Here is a 17,229-nt window from a genome sequence, read left to right as displayed (position 1 = left end):
TGGAACCAATCAGCTTCTCCCTGGCCATCATCAGATATTCTTGAAGCTGCCTTCTTCTTCTTCTTCTTCCTTTTTATCTTCTATATTTTTAATTCTTATAATCTGTCACAAGAATGGCTCAGTCCTGTCTTAAGATCGTTCGACTAAACAATCTCAAGAACAGAGTGAACCGTCGGATTTTGATCCTCCGTCGATTCACGCGTCTTCTCTGGAGCAGAATCGTCGCTTGCGCTCCCAGAAAATCACGGAGATATCTTTTGCTGTCACGCGCCGCCACTCCTTCTCCCTCTGTCTCTCGTCCTCAACCTCCTCCGATCACCTCCCTTGATGCCTCTGGCGGTGAGGCCGTACGCCGCATATCGGTACACGAACACGATAATAGTCACCGGAGATCGGATTCTGATCTGGTTTCTCTCAAAATCAGCCTCTTAGGAGATCCCGAGATCGGAAAAACTTGCTTCCTGGTTAGTATACAAAAAAATCCACATACGTCTCTTTTCGAATATTAAGTCATAATCATACAAAAGTCACTAAAATTCAGACGTTTGATTTCTAAGATATCAATCAAACTAAAGTGTTGGTAGTCACTTTAGTTTGGTCTGTAATATATATAACTGATTAGTCTATTGTGTTCCAGGTTCAAATTTTATTTCATACGGAATGTTATTTTTGAAACCAAAATTTCGAAAAACTAGTTTCAACGATCGATAAAAAAAGCATAAAATCAATATCTATTTCCAATGGTAGAAATAAAGTCGGGAATTTTAAAAATATTAACAAGTGATTTTTGATTATGTAGGCCAAATATGTTGGTGAAGATAAAGAAGTTGAAATGAGAATATTGGACAAAGGGATCAGTTGTACGGACAAGATGTTAACCATGGGAGGTGCTCGCATCTCCTACAGTATCTGGGAACTAGAAGGTAATCAGTTAAATAACATTACGACTATTTGTTAGTACGATGTGATTTGGTGGACGATTAAGTTAGCTTAATTTGATTTTTTTTTTGAACATTTTGCAGGAGCTGAGAGATCACGGGATCTAATACCCACAGCTTGCAAGGACTCTGTAGCTATTCTCTTCATGTTCGATCTAACTAGTCGTTGCACACTTAACAGGTGATTTTACTATTAAGGCTTTGAAACAGTAATTTTGATAAATTATTCTGAATTTGAAGCTAAATTCTTCCTTTATCTTTATCATTATGCAGTGTAATCAGCTGGTATCAACAAGCTAGAATGTCTAATCAGGTGAGATCTCAAACATATCACTATCATTACCAATTCAGTCTCTTTATAATTAGTCTTGGTATGTGGATTCTGAATTGTTGATTAATCAAAATAGGTTTAATTCAGAGTTTTGAATCCAAATCGAGTTATAGTACTCATGTGTAAGATTTAAATTTACTTGAAGGCCTGATTCTGAGATTTAGTGTGCCATAAACATTTTAAGTTAAATCTAGAGTTTGTTGATGAGGCAAAGCAACACATTTATGTTGTTTTATGTTATATTATATGTAGACGGCGATTCCAGTTATGGTAGGAACCAAATTTGATGAGTTCATTCAGCTTCCTATTGATCTTCAATGGACTATTGCTAGCCAGGCGAGAACCTACGCGAAGGCGCTAAACGCGACGCTCTTCTTCTCGAGTGCTTCATACAACATCAACGTAAATAAGATCTTCAAGTTTGTCACGGCGAAGCTCTTCGACTTACCATGGACTGTGGAGCGGAATCTCACCATTGGAGAACCACTCATTGACTTCTAGCATCTTCCAAAACATATATGTAGGTATATATATGTTTCATTCACCACCGCCTTGTGATTGATCGGACCACCGTTTCTAGCCGTCTATAAAGCATGGAGACATGATGCGGCGGAGATTTCGCCCGCATTCTTCAATATTATATGTTTCTTTCAAAACAAACATCAAGAAAAAAAAAAGAAAAAGGTATTGAGAGAAAAGTGGCAAGAGCAGAAAAAAAGAGAAGTCATGAATTTTTTCTTGATTCTTTTGTAATCTTTCTAATTTCGATAACCACCGGAGACATTTGGTTCCAGTAAATTATAAATAGTGTTCTAGTTTTTTTTTCTATAGTAAAGTATCATTAGCATAGAACTGAACTCCATTATATAGCTACTTTATTTTAATTAAAAAAATAAAGTGATCTAGTCGAAATATATAAAAATAAAAAAATCTGTGAATATATCACTTTATTAAGTACAAAAACTTCAAAGTCACTCTCTAATGTTTACCACTAAAATAGTTTTTTTTTTCTTTTTTGTCATCACCACTAAAATAGTTATTACACGAATATCCCCTATAAAGTGCTCTCTATCTTTAAGCTGACGACATTTCTGCACATAACACATCCAATAGTTTCAACTTTCAAGTGTCATCATCTTTTTGTAACGGCTAAACGGTATAACAAAAAGGGTCAACTTTATTCGAAGTTGCCATTCTCACGCAACATCAAATATTGCTCAAGTTCAACGAACATAACATACCTCCTCCCCTCTTAAATATAGCTTGTATTAGGGTTACAAATTAATCAAGATACATCAAATTATTTCCCTTTTAAGAATTTTGGTTTTGAACTATTTAATTATTCTTTGAAGTAGCAAGGCCAAAAAAATCAGATGGCCTATGGATTTTGATTTAATTTATAAAATTAGTTTTTGCAATCATCGTGGTTTAGTGTTGTTTTGTCTAAGTTTGATTCGACATCATGAAATATTTTTACATAAACGTATACTATATCAGTACTACCAATATTATTATTTTTTTGTTCAATGTTTTTAACTTGCATAAATGCATTTGGTGGAAAGCAATGCCTCAGCTAATATTTAAATAAATGCCTGCAAATCAACTATACTTTGGGTCAAATCTCATCGAAGCTTATTAATGGGTTAAAATTAGGGCTGGGAAAATAAACCGAACCCGAAAATCCGAACCGAATCCGATCCGATAAAAATGAATCCGAACCGATCCGAATCCGAATCCGACATAAATACCGAATGTATCCTTTTTTTGGTATATTGGGTTATGGGTATTATCCGAACCGAACCCGGACCTAAATGGATATCCGATAAAACCCAAAACATTTATAATCACAAAAAAACTTCTACCAAATATGATCTTAATTCTTAATATATCCAAAATACTTTAAGATATTATTGAACTTCTTAAATAATTATCTATTACATGAAGATTGATGGTGGAATGTGGCGGTTGAAGCCTAAAGTTTTTTATTTTGGTTTTGTTTTCATTGAATAATGTTTCTCATTTCATGAGAACTTAGTTTTTGTTTTATGATTTCATTTATCTGATTTTCTTTCTATCACTAACTATGTTTATCTTTCGCTTGATTTTGAATGATCACGTTTGATGTTTTTTCTTATTTTTGAATCGATTTTACTTATGTTTCGACTATTAAAATATATACAAATCATGTATTTAAATCCGAAGAACCGATTTCATTTATGTTTTAGTTACAAAATAGGTACAAATCATGTATTTTTAAACCAAAGAACCGATTGGAACCCGAACCCGAAAGTAGAATGGGTTATACCGGTTCTTTACAGATTTACTAACCCCGACCCGAACCGGATATAACCCGAACCGGTCCCGAACCGAACTTTTATATAACCCGAATGGGGTTAATTTTGATAAACCCGAAAAATCAAAACCCGAATGGATAAAACCAAAATCCGATTGGGACCCCGAATGCCCATGCCTGGTTAAAATAATTGATAAAAGCATCATTGAAAAGAATAAAATCATATAAATCTTAAGTCTAAAACATCCTCATTGGAAGAAAAAATGTAAATGTTTTGCTTACTACTTATATGACTGCATTATTAATCACATTTATCGATCGGCCAAAGAATATAAATCCAAATATTATAATATTTTATCCATATATATGCAAAGGTTTTTTCTTTCGGAACAATAAAATGGACTTATATATCACTTTTACACAAAAATTACGAGAGTTATACTGGAACTTAAACATACTTTCTGAAGATGGCTTAATCTCACACTTCTTCAGTAGTCCGTCGTCGGCTTTTAGTTCTCCATATAATTTTGAACAACGCTTTGGGGCCCATGTGATGACTACATCAAGATTCCGATTGTTATCTATCCAATTAATTTTATTTCGCCTTTTTAAAAATACCATGAAAAAATAACGACCTATATGGCTATATATACCCAACGCAACCACTTGAAGAATTATTCGATGTTAGTTTGGGTTGTAATTCCTCCTTTCTCCCACATGATGTCATTCTCTTGTAACTCTTATGTACAAAATCACGCCCCTTTTGATAATAACGATGATGATGTTGATATTGATCATCATGCTAGTGATCATCAAGAGGAGAGTGGATGGACAACTTATCTCGAAGATTTCTCAAAACAATACAGAAATCACCGCGAAGATAGCGATCATCAAGACAAGAATTCCTGTTCGCTTCTTGGCGTCTCTCCTTCTCTGGTCTCAGATGCCGCAACTGATGCCTTTTCCGGCAAGAGTTTTTCAGTTAAATTTTCGGCGAAGTTGAAGTTTGGGAAAGCAAGAACCAAAAAGATTTGTGAGGATGATTCTTTGGAGGACACGGCTAGCTCTCCGGTTAATAGCCCTAAGGTTTGATACTAGTTAACATAATCCAATTAAAACGTGATTTTGTGGTTGGAATTTTAATCCATAAAATTTCTTTTGTTTTTTCTTCTTTTTGTTAATCTATAAATGGTTTATATGTTTTAATCTTATATATTAAAACAGAAGTCACAACCTTGATTCATGTGTGATATTTAAAAAAATGGACTCTCACTAGAAATCAGTTATGATTCATTTGTTCCTACTAATATGACATAATAATATATCATTCATAATATAACAATTGACTCCTATAAAACCGGATTGGTTAACAAACACATATTTGATTCCTTACTAAATTATACATAGTAGTAATATAAACCATTGTATAGTTCAAAATACTAAACCGATTTAAATAATTTAACCAATATATATATATATATATATATAATGAGTTGTATTAAAATAGAAATCATGACTTCTTTCATGTGTGATTTTTTAATTTGAACCATTTACAAAAATAATATTAAATGTATTTTATTAATATTAATAATATATATAATCTTTGAACTACTTTAGTCATAATATCTTTTGATATCTTTTAATTTTAAATATAATTTTTTTAAATCAAACAAATCTGTTTAAAAGATTTTAACAAGATCTTAATTTTCAAAAATTCTATGTAAATATTTTTTCTAATTCGTAATTAGTTTTAAAATATTATTATACATTAATATATTTTATAAAATGAAGAATAAAAGTTTTATCTTCTTTTACCTATTATATAATCATAATCAATCATATTAAGAAAAAGATATTATATTGAACTAAACATGATAAACTATATTAAAATATTATATTTATATATTTTATTTTCAGAAGTATTTATGTTCAGAATATAATATGTTGGTAACATGGGTTAACATTAGCAAACTATATAATACATGTATAAAATTAACATGATTTTATTAAAGCTAATAATATAAAAAATTGTTGTATTTATTTTAATTATGATATCTTTTCATTTTAACTATATATATATATAATTCTAAAAAATCTGTTGAAAAATATTTTAACAATATTTTAACTTTCAGGAAGTTTATGTAAATATTTTAACTAATTTTGTAATTAGCAATGAACTATTATTATTCATTAATATGTATTCAATTATCGTTTATAAAATGAAACACAAAATTATATTTTATTTTATCTATTTTATATTAATAATAATTCATGTTAAAGTAAAAATATTATATTAAATTAAATATGATTAATTATATTAAATTGATAAATTTATAATTTTATTTTCATAAATATAAAATATTTATACTAAAAATATAATACGATGACATAACCACTTAACATTCGCAAACTATATGATACATGTATAAAAATTGATATATCTTAGATTTTTTGTATATATAAAGAATATATTTTTAAAATGAATAAACGTAAAAAAATATTGCTATAAGGAAATACGACTTTGAAGGTTGGCGGGTCAAAATTGAATATAAATTTGATACAAAATAATTTTCAAATATGTTGTTTCATGCATATATTAATTTGTTTAATAATAAAATCCAAATACAGTAACATAAATATATAATAAGAAATGAAAAATACATGTGATGGTTTTAAACTATTGATTGTTACACCATGTAAACTATAAAATTGTTATATTTGAAATAGGTATATAAACATTTAAATATATGGTTAACGTTAAAATTGTATACCACTAATAAACTAAAATAAATATATATATATTTATAAAACCGAAAAAGAACACCCGCGCGGTTGCGCGGTCCGCGCGGATCAAGATCTAGTTAGATTTTAAAATATGATTGATTATTTACCTCCAATTATTACTTATTCCTTGATAAATGGTTTATATGTTTTAATTAGATTTTAAAATATGATTGATTATTTACCTCCAATTATTACTTATTCCTTTTTCATTATTTATCTTTCTTTGTAGTAACTCCCTTTGTCGTAGTGCAAATGTGTAATATTATATGCATGGTATTGATCCCAGGTCAGTCAGTCTGAACATATCCAGACGCCACCTAGAAAACATGACTACTATGTCTCTTCTAGTTTCGTTATGGTAATTTCTCAATTTTTCTTTCATACATATAAATTTAAGTATTTCTAACCTTTTAAATGTATACTCATTTAATTATAACTCATAGGAAGAGAGAAAGAAGATTCATTTTGCATAATATTTTATTAAGACAGGCCTGGCCCTGTTTTATTAGCTAAACTCAATATTTGTTTGTCTGATTATAAGGAATGTTAAATGATTATGTTTAGATTATATTTGATGGGCTAAAACACGTAATACGTTTTGATATGGTATCGATAGAGAAATACGAGAGGCATGGAGGATCATCAAATCCAAATCCAAGAAGCGGATGGACAAAATATGAGTATGATGGGGAATCTCAGAGAAGGAAACAACATAAACGACAATAATATGGACTTGAGGAGTCGAGGATTATGCGTCGTCCCTATTTCCACGTTGGCTAACTTTAATGGTCGCTTCTGACTAATAATCAATTCGGATTAAAGCAGCCTTATAAATTTGGCGGTGTTTATATATGCACCCATCGATCTTGTATATACTTGCTTGTTGTATGTTCACTGGTATGTGCTTAATGACATTTGTATTGTATGGTATGTTTAAATCTATATAAGTGTAAGTCGCTGGGATATATGTTAAAGTATACATATGCATTTCTAAGAGCTACCATCTCCTATAGCTTCTGAAAGAACTTTCGCAATCAGACCCACGTTTTTATATCATCTACAAAATTATGAGAGAGTTATAATCTAGGTGAATTAAGGACGTTATGCTATATATATTATATTATGCAACTACAAATTTAAACAAAAGTTCAACCAAATTGGAACTAAAAAATTATGGTACAAGTCAACGATAGATGCAATCCAATTATAATTCAATATGCTCAAATATCTTAATAACATAATAATAGTTAAAACAATCTTCAATTTCCATACATATAAATAATAAATTGATTTAAAATTTAAAAACAAATGAAATACAGTATTAATCAATTATCATAATTTTTTACTTTCTAAATACTTATATATATGTGCAAGAACACACGAGTGTCACTTAATATATAAATATATACTAAATGTTTTCATGCGCCATGCACAGACATAATAACTTTTAAAAAATATATTTTATTATATTATTTTTACTTAATTAATTTTATTCAATTTTTAAAAATATAAAGTAATAATTTTGTATACAATAATAAAATATAATATTATTTTTATTTTTGTATTATATGATCAATAGATATATCAAATTTTTAATGATTTATGCCATTATTTTCGTCTTATAGTGATTATAGACTTAAACAATGATCCATTGGTAAATAATATATATGATATTATTTAAAATGAATGATATAAATATTTAAAAGCAATAGTATATATTTAAAAAAAATATTTTTGTAAAAGTAGATAAAACATAAGTAGTTTGCATAGAAGTTTTATTTGCAGAATAAAAACTACTATAAGCTATTTACATATGTTTATCTATATTTTATTATTTTATATCTTAAGCATGAACTATAATACCATGTATATATTATATTTAATAAAATTATAAACATGAGCCGTATAGAAAGTAATTTTTCATAAAACTTAAATGTAATAAAGAAATAATTTCTGACCATTTACAATTTTCATTTGAAACATTGAAAATATATAAAATTCCAATAAACAAATGAATATTTTTAGTTTTTTTGTTATTAATTTGTTCATTTTTTCAAGTTTATAATATAAATATTACCTTATATATTCATTTCTATAACTAAATTATGTCATAATTAATTTATTTCATGTCATAATTAAGAAAGATCCATGTCATATTTTTTTGTTAGCTATGTTATCATTTTTTAGGGTGATTGTGATGATGATACACGTACAAATCATTTGGTAAATAATATCTTGGGGATATATATATAGACTATGTACAAATCATCTGATGTTTTCCGTTTGGTTCCGAGACGTGTTAGATGAAGCGTCTAATCAAATTAGTTATGTAATAATAAATGCTGTTTAAAATGGATTTGTATATTCAATTAGTTCCTTTCAAGTTTCATTAAGAAGCTTTTAATTATAGGTTTGCATGTTAAAAGGCCTTCTTAACTTTCTGGATTTCATCTTATATACAACCAAAAAAAATTTCAGTGTCAATGAATTCAATAAATTTCACAGCTGCTCAACATGCTCCAAGAGCTCTATATGATGTTGCAAAGTTGATCATACATTCTTAACATTGGTTATAAAATATGATCAAAGGTAAAAGAACAATGATTTGGGATTGTATGATTCAGTAGAGATTCCCATATATTTCCATGTAAATATTACGAATTACTCTCTCCTCTCCGTTCCCAAAAATAAGATTTTCTAGAATTTTCACGTTTATTAAGAATATAATAAATGTTTACAATTTAATTTACAATTTATTTTTCAATAAACTTTTCAATAACTATCCACCAATAAAATTTAATCAACTCAAATATTCACAATTATTATTTTTCAAAAGTATACAAATGTACCTTACAAATATAGAAAATCTATTTTTTGTGGAATAAGAATAAACTCTAGAAAATTTTACTTTCAGTAACGGAGAAAGTATTATTGGATAAATCATCCTTTTTAAACACCATTTTTAATATTAATTTAAAAGTCCAATGAATTTAGCCAATATAATCGGAGCGACCATAAGAAAAAAAAACTACAATATAAAAACGATAAAAATGGCAAATGAGAAAAAAGACCCATAAAAGATGATATCTTTAACTTCATCTATAATGTCAAATCAGATCCTTTGAGAATCTCATCAACGCTTCATTGATTTTTCTTCTTATCTTTTTTTGTCTTTAATGATAAAATGATTCGCCATTTAGGGTTTTTGACGAGGGATATAGCTTGCTTAATTCTGTGAACATTCTATTGCTAAAACACCTACTTCTAGCTACTCTGAATATATATATATATATGCGATCATATATGTCTATGTAGAATTTTTCAGTTAACTACTAGAAGGATGCATGAGCATGATTCTTATAACGTTTTGATTTTCATCCAATAACATTTGGAGAAGTTGCTTCTGGGACGCAATCTCTCTTGTTAATGACAATCATGTTGCATATTTTGATCAAAAAAAAATGACAATCATGTTGCATATTTTAAGACACGTCATTAACTTGCCGGCTTCATTTTAAAAATACTTTTGTTATCTGTAAGATTCTTGATAGCAGTAAACCACCATGTGTACAAAAAAATGCAGTAAACCACCCTGTACATTCAGTTCAAAAAAAAAAAAAAAAAACAACCCTGTACATATCTTTTTGGAAATAAGTATCGGTAGTAACAAATCTCAGAATTTGTATAGGTTAGGACTTCCCAGAAATTATATATATTAGTAATAAGGTCCAGCCTTTTAGGTTGAATCGACGATGGGGAGCGTCATTCAAAACAAGACCGGCAAGAAGGACTTATTGTCAGTTATAACTGCTAAACCAACAATATTAGGCTTTGAATATAGCGGATTAAGCGGTGCGGCTGCGTTTGTATAAGCAAAACGCATGCTGCGAAACAACTGCAGTTCATCTAAAATAAGCGGTTTCAAACAAAGTATGAATGATGACTTATATAATGAATAGTATAACTGAAAGATACATATGATATATTTATATTTTAAAAACTCAAAAAACATAAATACTAATATAATTTTTTATTTTTAAAAAAACTTTAAAATAATTAAACTTTAAATAGAATATAAAACAATTGATCTAATAAACATAATATATAATTATAATTTATAATTAAATATAGAGATGAGAGATTCAGGAAGGAACATAACCACTAATTATGTTCTTACATTTTGAAACAAAAAAAATTTTCTTAAAACTATTTACAATATGAAACGAATAGAATAATAAAATTAAAAAAAAAAAGAGGAATGAAAAGAAATGAACAAAAGTGTGATTGCGTTGAAAAAAAAAAAGCGTGATTGCCGGGGGAGGAATGTAGCTGAAACTAGGACTACGATCGTCCGATGTATGGCCCCACTGCTTCGCTGTTTAATTATAAGGATAATTAATATCACTAATCTTCTTAAGTTATGCTAGCTAATCCAATGTGCAGAGTGCCCAACGTTTTGCTTTATTGTCAAGGTTGATTCCGTTTACATTCGACAATTAATGTGTCTCATATCATGCATTGAGGTTTTGGTTTGATTACAAATTAAAAGTTATAACAAGATGAATGAATCGATACATTTTATGTCAATACAACAACCGACTATATGTCTACCTCAACTTTTTTGACGCAAATCCTCATCAGTTACACCGAACAACATGAATATAGCTGCACCTCAATATAAATATATATATATATATATATATATATATATATAAAAATGGAGATTTTCTCTTTTAAACGAAAAAATCCAACTTTTCTCGTCCAATTTTTTCTAATCGGTTCTGTTTTTTTTTCGCTGATCGGAGATTGTGCGCGTGGTCGCCGGAGGCTTTCTACTCTCCCTTTCCTCTTTTGCTTAGCTCTATTTCGCCTAGTGGTTATGTGGTTATGTACTCGAGTTTCGGCGAGGCGACAAAGGGAGAGAGAGAACATAATTGTCTTTTAAGGGTGAATCACTCGTTGGATCTAGTTTTCTTGGCGCGAAGCATGGTTGCGATCAAGAGCACGGATTCGTCGAAGCTTTGGCCGCAGATGGCTTCTTCTCACAAAGGTCGCCAGCAGTGACACCTCCTCTTCGCAACCACCATCTAGCCACGGTTCTCGCCGGCTACCACACCAATCTTCATCATCTAGAGTGTTTTATGACCTCTTAAGCTCCAAAACTTGTTTAGTACTTCTCCAAACCTGAAACCACACAAATGCAATGCAAATGGAACCTAAACAAACTCTAAATGCATCTAAATGATCATTATGTGAACTAGAATCAGCTTAGAACATGTAAATATACAAGATATCAATCCTAGTGCTTGGAGGGCTTATTGGTCGTCTGGGCAGATTATTTCTTTTTTGCAGGTTCAGAAGCGCTTGTTCCCATTTTTCATCTGTCACAACCCATTTGTTTCTCTGAAGAATATTGTGGTGGTCATTCGGCTTTAGACGGTAATGATCTCCTCTCCCTAAATCTAATTGTGGGCGGACTAAATCGATTATTTTGTTTGATTCAAAGTTGTAACCGATACCCTATTTTCAGTTTGGGTCGGTTATATTTGTTGATAAATATTAATTATATATATATATATATATATATATAGAAATAGATGTTACAAAATCACTGCAGTCATTAAGTCGTTTGTTTTAGCATTTTTGACATTATTTTCTAAGGTTTTGAACGGTGTAGTAAGAGAAATGCAGTTCCTCCACATATGCTCTCTTTCATTAAGATCACTATTTTTTTTTCTGTTTTTACCATTCAAACATATGTCTTAGCGTTTTCAATGTTATTTTCTAAGGCTTTGAACGGTATAGTGAGAGAAATGTAGTTTCTCCGCATATGCAGTTCTCTTTTATTAGGATCACTATCTTTTTCTGTTTCTACCGTTCAAACATATGTTTTGGACTGATAGATCCGCTTGATCCACATTTTTACCGTTCGATCTGCTTGAACCACTTTTGTTCTGCGATCTATTTGATCCGTTAGATCCCTAACGCTTGATCAGTTTTTCCCATTGGGAGCTTTAATTTCTCAATCTTTTGAGCAGTTTGGGTTGATGTTGGTGCTCCTGTTGTAAGTTACAGCTTAAAGTTTTAATGAAAGTAAAGTATTGTGCAGTGAAAAGATATCTAACCGATGGCCATTCTCAGGCCCATTATTCCTGACTCAATGATAGAGCCATTAATTACTATGCCCCTATTTGACTTTGAGAGCCAAAAGTACGTATCGGTATGTAGTTTTCACATTGTGGTAATTAAACTATCCGGTTTGACCAAAAAAAAATGGTTGTACCTTTTAGAACATGATTACTGGGAGGTTTTTAGGATAGAGTTTTTAGCTAAATATAAAAATCTGTCTTTTAACTTTTAACTAAAAAAACTAAAAACTGGCTCTTAAATAAGATATTTAAGAACCGATTATTAGTTTTTTTAGTTAAAAATTAAGAGACGGATTTGTATATTCCGCTAAAAATTTCATTTTAAAAACTTCAATTAATCACGTTCTTAGAGTGCTGAAACATTCCTCATCTGGTTTTATAGCGAATCAGAACAGCAAATATAATAATATGAAATCGTTTTGTAATGAAAGCCAAAAACACCAAATTCCAAATTCCAAATTCCAAATTCCAAATATCCATACAAAGAAGCAAACCCCGTAAATATTGCCCCAAACTTTTCAACCCAATTATTAGGCAGAAGAAAGCGAACACAATAACGAAGATACATATATTATCTGTCTTTTTCTTTTACTCGAGTAAAGATATAATAAAGATAAGGTGGTTTCCAAGTTTTTCTGCGAAGATGCCGAACCGCCTTGGCCGCTCCGCCGCAATGAACGTCTGTCTTACATTCTGGACTTGGCCACCACAAGGCTAGTCCCTTCGCCCATTCCAGCAGCTCCCGGCCTCGTCCAGGTCTCTTTGAATTGTTCCTCAGTAACACCTACATGCCAAACACACATCATTTGAGGAAATGAAAAAAAGAGCTTATACTTGGATGCATAATGAAACGAGCGAACGGTAACTGCATGCATACTGTTATGTAAAAGTCAGATTTTTTCTTACTAATCAAGGCATTTTAAGTATCTACAGTGACTATTATATATTTTCAATAGAAGAGATCACTTGTCTCGACCAACCGGACGAATCTTCAACAACTGAATTATTATGATTGGTTGATCTAAAAATATGTAACATGTGTAAGCATCTTTTATTTATCCTAAGAAGTGGAAGATCTTAAGACTGAATCCAAAAACTATTTGTGTGAAAATTCCCCGTACTATAAATAACTATTTCCCATCACAAATAACTTATTTATTATAAAGTGTGTGAGCAAATTAAACAAAAAAAGTAATATTACCTTTGCCCATGGCTGCAGTGGAGGAGATTCCACCTTGGACGGTCTTAAGATAACGATCATAGTAATTAGCACCTGACCATTTCTGATGAGCCAATGTGTCAACCCCATTGCTCCTCTCTTCTCTCTGTATCCTCTCGACATAAGCCAGCATCCCTCTCCTCGCGTAATCCTTTGCGAACGTATCGACCACAAGAGCATCCGCATGGAAACCCGCAAGGGTTATGAACTGCCAGCAATAACCGAGCCTAGCGATCCGCGGAATGAACTCCATCATCTGCTGATCCGTCATGCCAGAGGCGTCCCAGTTGAAGGACGGGGAGAGGTTGTAGGCGAGCATTACCTCTGGTGTCTTGGACTTGACTCCTTCTGCGAATTGGGTGCATTCGTTGAGGTCAGGGCTTGCGGTTTCCATCCAGATGAGATCAGCTATCTGTGCAAAGGCCCAGCCACGGACCACGGCTGCTGTGACCGAGCCTTGGAACCGGTAGAATCCTTCTCTGGTTCTGGGCAGGTCCCAGTCCCAGAAAAGATCAGTCACACCGAGTTTTGCTGCTAATTCTCGGCCTTGCTCGTTTGACAGGCAGTTCTCGTACCTGATTAGTCCAATGGGTTTCATTTTCATTAGCTTGTGTATGACTGTAATGCTTTTTGATAAACATCAATATTGTAAAGTTTCTTTATAAATAGGAATAAGATTTGCCCATTATATACGAATATTGTTTGTAAAGAACCTAACAGTTAGTGCTAAAATAAAACAACACTTCAATGCAACTAGCACACCAAAATAATTATTTCGTTGGTAAACTAAAATCTAACAAAATTTTGTATTTGAGATTAAATACTACCGCTTCATTATTTGACTATCATAACTAGAACCTACACAAAACCAAATTCTTAATTTGGGTAAAATTGTTAGTTTTGATAAATAGGTTCAAACTAGAAGTCTATAAAACAGTTAACCAAAGATATATGATATTTTCGGATGTACTACTAAAATTCTTATTCATTACCTTGCATGGTTTAGCCACTCGTTCACTCTCCGGCTCTTCTCATTCTCACTTAGGTTCATGCGCTTCAGAGCCTCCACGACAGCGTCCGAGAAAGTCATGAGACGAGCTGAGCTAAGCCATTGATCCTCAATCGCTTGCAACGCTGGACCGTTCTTGCCTACAGCCATTCCCTCGGCCAGAAGCGAGGACAAACTCTTGCCTCTAAGGCTCGGGTTAGTGACACCGAGGATGAACTGATGGTCCCTCGAGTCAATGTTCGACTGGATCAAAGTAGCCGCCACCGCATCCGTTCTAGCGACCAGAACGGTCTCTGTGCCCATCACATCGAACTGGAGCCGAGCCGCGACAAGGCGGTTAATGTGTTCACTTACCGCCACGAGGACTTTTCCGGCCATGTGGCCACACTTCTTGGTGACGGAGGACTGGTCCTCGATGTGGACCCCAGCTGCGCCTCTCTCGACGAAGAGCTTACAGAGTTTGACGGTGGCGGTAGTGCCACCGAAACCGGTGTCTCCGTCGGCGATGATGGGCTTCAAGTAGTCCACAAACGGAGTTTTTGCTCTTTCTTCTCTGCTCATGCTCATTCTCGCCTCCCTCTGTTTTCTGCGAGAGAGACATATCGATGCTGTAATTAGATAATTATTATCCTAGTGTTAATAAAACACAACTAAATGTCTAACACTAGCCATTGGATTTAACGGTCTAAAAATGTACTTTTGGGATTAAAACAGGCTGCATGCAACGTTACAAATCTAACGATCAAAACACTTCACACTATCCATAACTGATTTCGCTAATGGTCTCTTAATATATTTTTGAATGCTAAATAGGCCGATTGGTCCAAATTTAATATTTCCTGACCGAAGAAAATAAGTATTCTATCATGTTATTTCCAAGAATTCACGTTGTAAATTTGATCTCAACTAGAACGTGTATAAACTATAGTTTGACAGACGATCAAATTATCGTAAGACGTGGCAACGTAAATCCTCGAAAGAAGCAATTTCATAACCAAGACACCGAAAGCCATAAAATATAATTACTTAACTATTTTTGACACGAGCTATCCGCGACCAGAGTTCACACTACATTAACCTAACAGAGAGAAAATTTTCACGCTATTTTCTACGTTCAGAACTTACTCCCATAGCATGCAGCCAATATCAAGGTTGTAGCAGTGAAGAAACTTATATACCATCAGCCATAGTAAAATTACAACACAATATTTTATTAGTAACCAAAATTACCTGTCATGGTACTGCTGAGCGAAGAAGAGATGTTCGACCTTGTTAGGAACGGTATCGTATGGATAGTCAGCAAGATCCGGACCAGGCTCGTTAGTGGAGGTGTGAGTAGACGAGCACTGCCAACCAGAGACATAAATGGTGTCTAAATGTTTAGCCATCATTGTCACCTGAACAGGGTCCAAGGCACCAAACGTGCGAGACGCCGTGCCGTTGGCTTGGTGACTCTTGAGCGTTCTCCACAGCTTCTTAGCCATCTCGTTCGAAGCATAACCTTGCTTGAGATGGCCACGTAGAGCCACCACGTCACGGGCCGTGTAAGGACGCCTTGTTAGCTTGAACCTCTCTGAGCTCCACCAAGTCTGCACTTCCGCAACTTCCGCCTCAAATCTCCCTTCCTCTTCCATGATCTGATATATCATTCGCATATTAATTTTATTTAGTAATGGACTTAGCCAATGTTGTTAACCTACATAATTAAATAACTAAAAATATCTTATCGGAACATTGATGAGGTGATTTAATGCTGCTATACCATAGAGGGGACAGAGAAAGATGCAGCCATGGCTTCAAATTTTATGAATTGGAAATGATTTTTCTTTCTAAGGACTTATGAAACTAGAGAAACTTCAAGCATGTTGCTCTTCTTTCCTTTCTTCCCCTTATATACTAGTTTCTGAATTAAAAAAAAAATTTAAAATAAAGTATTTAAAACTATTTTACTGAAAAAGTTACTTGTGCTGGTGTATATGTCTTTCTCTAGTTGGCTTTAATTTTTGTTTTCTCAAAACTTGAATAATTGTGACACGTACGAGTGAACTATGGCAGAACCGAATTATCATTAGACATCCTTTATCGTCTCTTTCTGTTGATCTCATTCTAGAAAACAAATCTGAGGTGTATATAGTTTGGTGCGAACCAGAGTTGCACAAGGATTTAGGATACAGTTACGAGATATATGTGCTGGTCCATGTAAGTATGCATTGCCTAAGATCTTGTTGCCATATGATCTAATAATCAGTTAAGCAATAATCACAAACTTCATCCGGAAGAGTATATCTGTCGGCAAAGTGGGTGTAATTAACTAACAAAGAACAAAAATTTCTTACGTTATATTAGTCTTCCAGAGAATTCTATACATGCACAATTGTTTCAAACGTGTCGTCTTACCAACCTCACACGTTTTTGATTAATAAACTTGCAAAATGTAGATCAGTTTTACCATAATGTAACTAGGAATGTAACTATTGATCATGGTCATTACCAAGACATGATAGAT

At 32.5% G+C, this 17,229-nt stretch overlaps 3 protein-coding genes across 4 annotated transcripts; 2 read left to right on the top strand and 1 right to left on the bottom strand.

Moving 5' to 3' along the window:
• Window positions 1-103: 103 nt before the first annotated feature.
• LOC103869153 (septum-promoting GTP-binding protein 1) lies at window positions 104-2,097 on the top strand. Its single transcript, XM_009147214.3, has 5 exons — window positions 104-464; window positions 800-923; window positions 1,023-1,119; window positions 1,212-1,251; window positions 1,522-2,097. The coding sequence occupies exons 1-5, from the start codon at window positions 114-116 to the stop codon at window positions 1,768-1,770; spliced, it is 861 nt and encodes a 286-aa protein (XP_009145462.2). The 5' UTR covers window positions 104-113; the 3' UTR covers window positions 1,771-2,097.
• A 1,523-nt stretch (window positions 2,098-3,620) lies between these two features.
• LOC103869152 (vascular-related unknown protein 1-like) lies at window positions 3,621-11,032 on the top strand. 2 transcript variants are annotated; one of them, XM_009147212.3, is made up of 3 exons: window positions 3,622-4,648; window positions 6,633-6,704; window positions 6,963-11,032. In XM_009147212.3, exons 1-3 carry the CDS (start codon window positions 4,202-4,204, stop codon window positions 7,143-7,145), a joined length of 702 nt encoding a protein of 233 aa, XP_009145460.2. In that variant the 5' UTR covers window positions 3,622-4,201; the 3' UTR covers window positions 7,146-11,032. The 2 variants fall into 2 exon arrangements, with proteins under 2 accessions (XP_033148093.1, XP_009145460.2); XM_033292202.1 differs by lacking the exon at window positions 6,633-6,704 and having other exon boundaries at window positions 3,621-4,648.
• Window positions 11,033-12,857: 1,825 nt separating this feature from the next.
• Window positions 12,858-16,631, bottom strand: LOC103869151 (isocitrate lyase). The gene is made up of 5 exons (XM_009147211.3): window positions 16,486-16,631; window positions 15,954-16,360; window positions 14,707-15,309; window positions 13,697-14,289; window positions 12,858-13,279 (listed from the first exon to the last, which is right to left on the bottom strand). Exons 1-5 carry the CDS (start codon window positions 16,513-16,515, stop codon window positions 13,182-13,184), a joined length of 1,731 nt encoding a protein of 576 aa, XP_009145459.2. The 5' UTR covers window positions 16,516-16,631; the 3' UTR covers window positions 12,858-13,181.
• Between the last annotated feature and the right edge of the window lie 598 nt (window positions 16,632-17,229).

The sequence above is a fragment of the Brassica rapa genome, chromosome A05 (assembly GCF_000309985.2).
Source record: "Brassica rapa cultivar Chiifu-401-42 chromosome A05, CAAS_Brap_v3.01, whole genome shotgun sequence".
NCBI classification, from domain to species: Eukaryota; Viridiplantae; Streptophyta; class Magnoliopsida; order Brassicales; family Brassicaceae; genus Brassica; species Brassica rapa.
This window is presented reverse-complemented; position numbering and strand designations above follow the sequence as displayed.

Coding starts and splice junctions, on each gene's coding strand:
- LOC103869153 (XM_009147214.3), top strand. CDS start 114: ATGGCTCAGTCCTGTCTTAAGATCGTTCGACTAAACAATCTCAAGAAC. Junction 924..1,022: donor CAGTATCTGGGAACTAGAAG/GTAATCAGTTAA, acceptor AACATTTTGCAG/GAGCTGAGAGATCACGGGAT. Junction 1,252..1,521: donor AAGCTAGAATGTCTAATCAG/GTGAGATCTCAA, acceptor TATTATATGTAG/ACGGCGATTCCAGTTATGGT.
- LOC103869152 (XM_009147212.3), top strand. CDS start 4,202: ATGGCTATATATACCCAACGCAACCACTTGAAGAATTATTCGATGTTA. Junction 4,649..6,632: donor CTCCGGTTAATAGCCCTAAG/GTTTGATACTAG, acceptor TATTGATCCCAG/GTCAGTCAGTCTGAACATAT. Junction 6,705..6,962: donor TCTCTTCTAGTTTCGTTATG/GTAATTTCTCAA, acceptor TGGTATCGATAG/AGAAATACGAGAGGCATGGA.
- LOC103869151 (XM_009147211.3), bottom strand. CDS start 16,515: ATGGCTGCATCTTTCTCTGTCCCCTCTATG. Junction 16,361..16,485: donor CTTTCTCTGTCCCCTCTATG/GTATAGCAGCAT, acceptor ATGATATATCAG/ATCATGGAAGAGGAAGGGAG. Junction 13,280..13,696: donor CACTGCAGCCATGGGCAAAG/GTAATATTACTT, acceptor TTTGGCATGTAG/GTGTTACTGAGGAACAATTC.